Below are 8,008 nucleotides of genomic sequence, written 5' to 3' on the forward strand. Positions count from 1 at the left end.
ATACCATGGTACTTTGACTTTTACACTGGTACTACAGTGTTGAGTAAGTTACTCTAAAAAGTAATTAATTGCTCCAGTTAAACAATACAAGGATAGACATGAAGTGGCTCTTTTAATTATTTCAAATAAATCATATAAAATTGCATAAATCATTCTTGAACTGACCAAAGTATTTACAAGGAGAAAGTTACATTAAATACATATATATTATATATATATATTTAGGGGAAGTCGTGGCCCAATGGTTAAGAGAGTCGGACTCGTAACCCAAAGGTTGCGGGTTCGAGTCTCGTACCGGCAGGGATTGTAGGTGGGGGGAGTGAATGTACAGCGCTCTCTCCCACCTTCAATACCACGACTGAGGTGTCCTTGAGCAAGGCACCGAACCCCCAACTGCTCCCCGGGCGCCGCAGCATAAATGGCTGCCCACTGCTCTGGGTGTGTGTTCACGGTGTGTGTGTGTTCACTGCTGTGTGTGTGCACTTTGGATGGGTTAAATGCAGAGCACTAATTCCAAGTATGGGTCACCATACTTGGCCACATGTCACGTCACTTCACTTCACTTCATTAACATTAAATGTTAAATTTGGATGGTAAATCCACTACTGTTTTATACAGAATTTTTTCTATAGTCTATACAGTATTTAATGCAATTACATGAGAAGTAACAAATTAAATTACAGTAATCCTTTACTTTTTCAAGGGAAAAGTACATTTACATTTAGTCATTTAGCAGAAGCTTTTATCCATAGCGACTTACAAATAAGGACAATAGAAGCAATCAAAACCAACAAAAGAGCAAAAATATGCAAGTGGTACGACAAGTCTCGGTTAGTCTAACGCAGTACACATAGCGAGGTTCAAATTACAATCAAAGTACAGCAATTAATTACACTGCTCTAATGAACATTTTTATCTGCAAACGCATTTTATTTTGTACAAAAAGAAAAAGCTCCGTGACTTGTGTGGTCAGGCATTATGTCCACTACTATCATAAATCACTACTATCTAAGCTAACTATGCATTCTTTTGAGCAAAAGGGTGTTTTCAGCACATGTTTTGTAACAGAAATGTAAGCATTTGTAAGTATTGAAATACCACACATGAAATCAAAACCTCTCAGGCATCATAAAATAATAAAAATAAAAAGCAATGAAATAAAACTGGTGACATCATGCTATTTGTGTTTGTACTGTATGTGTGTGTTGTGGCATACCTGGACTTTAATATAATTTTCCAGCTCAGCATCCAGAAAATCCAGTGTAACAGGCTCCTGGAATTTGGGGTTCTAAAGAGGAACCAAATGATGTTAACATTTCTCTCTCTATAGTTTACTTTCAGCTTTGGGTTGAGTGTTAATGTACTCCAGGTCTACAATACATCACAGTGAAAGTTTCTGTTGAGCTATAGAAATATACAGTGTCTAAAAAGTTCATGTAGGCATACATCTGATTAATATGTTCTTCTACAGAGAGAAGGAAGAAAATAAATTAAACTCAGTCCTTTCATGGAGAAAAAATCGGTATTTTATTTATATTTAATCTCCTTTGTGTCTCCTTTGCATAAACATTCACATTTTTTGAATACGATAGAAATGAAGCGATTGCGAGTAGAAGATTGCGTTTCTGTGAACAGAATACTGTGAAAAGTCAATATTTCTGTATTTAACTATGTTAAGTTTTAACATAAAATAACTCAACATTCAGATTTAACCAAATTAAATCTAAATGTATTATATTATAAAAGTTAGACAGTTTAACCTATTTCTTTACATTTGGCTGTCAAAATATGATTCATGTTTTTGAGTAAGATATTAAAATCTAGATTGCTTAACAAAACTTTGCCTCACTCCATTTTATGAGGTAATATTTCTTGTCCAAGAAAGAATGTTTGCTCTTGGAAACAAATGTTTTGGTTCATCTGTATGTATCTCACGTCACATTGCTCATGTACACATTAACAACACTGGCACCTACATCAAATCTATGATGTGAGAAAAGCTATAAGGTGAAATGAGGCAATCAGACTCTTACATGCAACATGTAGAGCAAGCATGAACACAGTCAGAGAAGAGGATGATGAGGACAGAATCAAAAACAGAGACAATGAATAAATAACATGAGACAAAACAATCACATTACAGAAAGAAAGAAAGAAAGAAAGAAGACAGACAGAAGAAAAAAGACAAGTGAAGATAGAAAGAAAGATGAATGAAAAAAGAAAGAAAGAAAGAAAGACAAGGGAAGATAGAAAGAAAGAAGGACAGATGGATGAAAAAGAAAGAAAGAAAGAAAGAAAGAAAGATGGACAGTAGAAAGACAAGGAAAGAAAGAAAGAAAGACAAGCGATGAAAGAAAGACAGACAGACAGAAGGATGAAAGAAAGAAAGAAGACAGACAGATGGACAGAAGAAAGAAAGACAAGGGAGGAGAGAAAGAAAGACAGACAGATAAAAGAAAGAAAGACAGCGACAGACAGATGGATGAAAGAAAGAAAGAAGACAGACAGATGGACAGAAGAAAGACAAGGGAGGAGAGAAAGAAAGACAGACGGATGAAAGAAAGAAAGAAAGAAAGCGACAGACATATTGATGAAAAAGAAAGAAAGACAGACATACAGAAGGATGAAAGAAAAAAGAAAGAAAGAAAGAAGACGGACAGATGGACAGAAGAAAGAAAGATAAGGGAGGAGAGGAGAGAAAGAAAGACAGACGGATAAAATAAAGAAAGAAAGCGACAGAAAAAAGAAAGAAAGAAAGAAAGACAAGGGAAGATAGAAAGAAAGAAGGACAGATGGATGAAAAAGAAAGAAAGAAAGAAAGAAAGAAAGATGGACAGTAGAAAGACAAGGAAAGAAAGAAAGAAAGACAAGCGATGAAAGAAAGACAGACAGACAGAAGGATGAAAGAAAGAAAGAAGACAGACAGATGGACAGAAGAAAGAAAGACAAGGGAGGAGAGAAAGAAAGACAGACAGATAAAAGAAAGAAAGACAGCGACAGACAGATGGATGAAAGAAAGAAAGAAGACAGACAGATGGACAGAAGAAAGACAAGGGAGGAGAGAAAGAAAGACAGACGGATGAAAGAAAGAAAGAAAGAAAGCGACAGACATATTGATGAAAAAGAAAGAAAGACAGACATACAGAAGGATGAAAGAAAAAAGAAAGAAAGAAAGAAGACGGACAGATGGACAGAAGAAAGAAAGACAAGGGAGGAGAGGAGAGAAAGAAAGACAGACGGATAAAATAAAGAAAGAAAGCGACAGACAGATGGATGAAAGAAAGAAAGAAAGAAGACGGACAGATGGACAGAAGAAAGAAAGACAAGGGAGGAGAGGAGAGAAAGAAAGACAGACGGATAAAATAAAGAAAGAAAGCGACAGACAGATGGATGAAAGAAAGAAAGAAAGAAGACGGACAGATGGACAGAAGAAAGAAAGACAAGGGAGGAGAGGAGAGAAAGAAAGACAGACGGATAAAATAAAGAAAGAAAGCGACAGACAGATGGATGAAAGAAAGAAAGAAAGAAGACGGACAGATGGACAGAAGAAAGAAAGATAAGGGAGGAGAGGAGAGAAAGAAAGACAGACGGATAAAATAAAGAAAGAAAGCGACAGACAGATGGATGAAAGAAAGAAAGAAGACAGACAGATGGACAGAAGAAAGACAAGGGAGGAGAGAAAGAAAGACAGACGGATGAATGAAAGAAAGAAAGCGACAGACAGATGGATGAAAGAAAGAAAGAAGACAGACAGATGGACAGAAGAAAGACAAGGGAGGAGAGAAAGAAAGACAGACGGATGAAAGAAAGAAAGAAAGAAAGCGACAGACATATTGATGAAAAAGAAAGAAAGACAGACATACAGAAGGATGAAAGAAAAAAGAAAGAAAGAAAGAAGACGGACAGATGGACAGAAGAAAGAAAGACAAGGGAGGAGAGGAGAGAAAGAAAGACAGACGGATAAAATAAAGAAAGAAAGCGACAGACAGATGGATGAAAGAAAGAAAGAAAGAAGACGGACAGATGGACAGAAGAAAGAAAGACAAGGGAGGAGAGAAAGAAAGACAGACGGATGAATGAAAGAAAGAAAGCGACAGACAGATGGATGAAAGAAAGAAAGAGACATACAGAAGGAGGAAATAAATAAAGAAAGAACGAAAGAAAGAAAGAAAGAAAGAAAGAAAGAAAGAAAGAAAGAAAGAAAGAAAGAAAGAAAGAAAGAAAGAAAGAAAGAAAGAAGACAGACAGATGGACAGAAGAAAGAAAGACAAGGGAGGAGAGAAAGAAAGACAGACAGATAAAAGAAAGAAAGACAGCGACAGACAGATGGATGAAAGAAAGAAAGAAAGAAGACGGACAGATGGACAGAAGAAAGAAAGACAAGGGAGGAGAGGAGAGAAAGAAAGACAGACGGATAAAATAAAGAAAGAAAGCGACAGACAGATGGATGAAAGAAAGAAAGAAGACAGACAGATGGACAGAAGAAAGACAAGGGAGGAGAGAAAGAGAAAGAAAGAAAGAAAGAAAGAAAGAAAGAAAGACAGACATACAGAAGGATGAAAGAAAGAAGACGGACAGATGGACAGAAGAAAGAAAGACAAGTGAGGAGAGAAAGAAAGACAGATGGATGAAAGAAAGAAAGAAAGCGACAGACAGATTGATGAAAGAAAGAAAGAAAGACATACAGAAGGATGAAAGAAAGAAAGATAGAAAGAAAGAAAGAAAAAGAAAGACAAGGGACGGACAGATGGACAGAAGAAAGAAAGACAAGTGAGGAGAGAAAGAAAGACAGATGGATGAAAGAAAGAAAGAAAGCGACAGACAGATTGATGAAAGAAAGAAAGAAAGAAAGAAAGACATACAGAAGGATGAAAGAAAGAAAGATAGAAAGAAAGAAAGAAAGAAGACGGACAGACGGACAGAAGAAAGAAAGACAAGGGAGGAGAGAAAGAAAGACAGACGGATAAAAGAAAGAAAGAAAGAAAGCGACAGACAGATGGATGAAAGAAAGAAAGAAAGAAAGAAAGAAAGAAAGACATATAATTGAGAACAAAATCAAAGGAAAAGCAGTGAATATGAAAGCAGGAGTGTAATGGGAGACAGACAACACTGAGGAAGGATTTCAAAGTGTCGGGGGTCACCCTCTGCTCCGCTACCGGCCCCCGAGGGACCCCCACATCGCCCAGATATGACTGACATGTGTCGGCTTCATGTGTCAATCTAACAGAGCGTGAGAGAGACTGATGAAAACTATGTCTGGCACTTCTTAAATAGGCTGTGAAAATATGTCAACTATTTCTTTTCTACCATGTGCGAAGCTATTCTGCGCTTGAACGACAGACATAAACGTGTCATGTCACAGCTGATGTGGGCGTCGCTGTTTATGTTGATCGTGATAATAATAGCACACCGCTGAGAGTCACGGTGACTAACCCCATTATCACACTAATTACAGTGTTCAAGAGAGAGATACAGAACTCAAAAAAAGGCCTCATTAAAAACAATCTCATGCACACAACTACTGATCTGAAGCATGGAGCATACAGTGACTCCGAGCCAATAATACCCACTTGCTCTTTTCTTGCTGAGATAATATCACAACATTTTTTCACAAAACATTTACGGCATACTTAAAAACGGCATTAATATCATTACATTAGACTTTGAGAAAAGTAGTGTCCATAAATAAATAAATTGAAACAAATAAATACATACATTTCTTGGAACATATTTAAGTTTTGGGTTGTTGCTTTAGAAAGGTCAATATTTTTAAATAATGACATTTAAATAAATAAATAAATAAATTTTATTTATTTATAATTAAAATGTAATTATTCAAAAAAAAAATTTGTTTTTTGGAAAGTTGTTTTAGTAGCGGTCAGTTCCCTTAAAGGGATTCACTAAGTGTCACAATGGTTTTATACAGTATACTCATTGCTTTATTTAAAACCTATCAAACTTCTTTTTGTGAAATATTTTGCCTTTCTATTTTTTTTAAAGTATGCAAATACTTCCTGGGGCCACTTCATTCAACAAAAACAAATTATTCTAAAACGCTGTCAAAGAATCTACAGAGTTACCATCTTTAGCCAGTCCAAACATCTTTCATGCAGAATATGTTGACCAAGAAGCAGTAATTTTTATAAACAGGAAAGGAAGATTTATACAAGTTCCTGCGTGTCCCGCCCAAATCCCTCCCTCACCCTGAATGGTGAACTGGCAATGCCAGTTTTACGAAACGTGTAACGTATGACACAAAACAGATGTATGATGATCACAAAAAAAAGATACCCTATCATATTATCCCTTGAAAAGGATCTATGTGATACAAAACAAGCATTGCATTACTAAAAATCTATATTTGAAAGGAAAACCTTTTTTATTCCAAGTCTAAAGAAAAAAGACATTGTCAATTAGGAGCCAAAAAAAGCAGCAGAATTTATGAAACATGTCAGGCAGTCAATTCCCCCATAACGCCACTGTGGGACAGGCAATGTACCGTCTCAGCAAACATTTTTCCTTTCCCTTTTCTCCTTCTCATTTTTCACTCGTGTGTTTTCACTTGGACAGTAAATCATCTTTTTGTTATTCGCATTACGAATGGAGGTCAAGCGAGAACACAGATCTGCCGTATTAAGAAATCATTGCTGAATCCTTCAAGATTACAAGCACATAACACGAATACCAACTGCTTGAGACACGCATTGGATGCGAGTGCTGAACGTGCTACAGTAGGCTGAACTCTCCGGTATATCTGGTAATGGTTGGAACAAATAAATACCATTATCTTTCTGATCCGCCAGACAGGAAATATCTCTATGAACTCTCACTCTGTAGACACAAACAAACATCAGATGGCATGCTAGCACTCCTAGATAACCATTACACACACTTACTGAAGTCACATCCCCGCTGAAAACACCAGCATGACTGATCATAAGCATATGCTGTGTTTTGGATGCTGGTTCCCGACATGCTTTGTTGGTGTGCTGGCGTCCCCACTAGGCTGCTAAACTAGCTTAACTAGCGGGATTGGACTACTACCGTTTAAAAGTTTGGGGTCAGTAAGATAAAAAAAAAAAAGAAAGAAATGAATACTTTTCATTCAACAAGGGTGCATTAAATCACCAAAAGTGACAGTAAAGACTTTTTAATTGCTACAAAAAATATTTCAAATAAATAAAAAGTCCTTTTGATCTTTTTGAGCTCATTTCCACCACATTCTGTTTTTTTCAGGATTAAAACAAACAAATAAATAAATAAAATAAATATTTGTAATAATAATAATAATAATAAGGCTATAGCAACTTTTATCTCACAATTCTGAGTTGTCAGATGTAAATTAACATTGCAAGAAAAAAGTCAATTTATGGATAAAATGTTGCAATTACCTTTTTTTATTTTTTATTCCGGGGCATGGGGGGAACAGAATTGTGAGATGTAAGCTCAGAATTCAGAGAAAAAAAGTCAGAATTGCAAGATGTAACCTTGGAAATGTGAGAAAAAGATTCAGAATTCTATTTATGTCTCACAATTCTGACTTTTTTTCTTGCATTTCTGACTTGTGAGTTCTACAGTCAAAACTGCAAGAAAAAAGTCAGAATTGAGAGATAAAAAAAAGTTTATTATATTTTTTTATAATTTATTCCAGTGTAGAAGAAAAAAAAAAGAATTGCGAGATGTAACCTAGAATAAAAATCTGAATTTTAATTTATTTTAAATTCAGATTTAAATAAATAAATAAAATCCACAATTTCATTTTTTATTCTGCCTATGGTGGAAACTGGCTTCAATAGACACTGTACACTTTAGTAATGGCTGCTGAAAATTCAGGTTTACCATTACAGGAATCAATTACATTTAAAAAAATATTAAAATAGAACATTTATTTTAAATTGTAGTAATATTTCAAAATAGTACTGTTTTTACCGAGTTTTTGAATAAAAAAATGAAGCCTTGGTCTGAAAAAAAAAAAAAAAAAAAAACTTGAGCAAACAAATAAAGGCTT

General features: G+C 35.4%; 1 protein-coding gene across 1 annotated transcript in view; it reads right to left on the minus strand.

Annotated features, from left to right (window-relative positions):
- LOC107723934 (voltage-dependent calcium channel subunit alpha-2/delta-1-like) overlaps positions 1-8,008 on the minus strand; it is a 142,540-nt gene that overhangs the window by 27,398 nt on the left and 107,134 nt on the right. The window contains exon 19 of the mRNA XM_016532664.1: positions 1,217-1,288. Within this exon, the coding sequence (XP_016388150.1) occupies positions 1,217-1,288 (72 nt within the window). The remainder of the gene's footprint in view (positions 1-1,216; positions 1,289-8,008) is intronic.

The sequence above is a fragment of the Sinocyclocheilus rhinocerous genome, unplaced genomic scaffold (assembly GCF_001515625.1).
Source record: "Sinocyclocheilus rhinocerous isolate Xijiao unplaced genomic scaffold, SAMN03320098_v1.1 scaffold2049, whole genome shotgun sequence".
NCBI classification, from domain to species: domain Eukaryota; kingdom Metazoa; phylum Chordata; class Actinopteri; order Cypriniformes; family Cyprinidae; genus Sinocyclocheilus; species Sinocyclocheilus rhinocerous.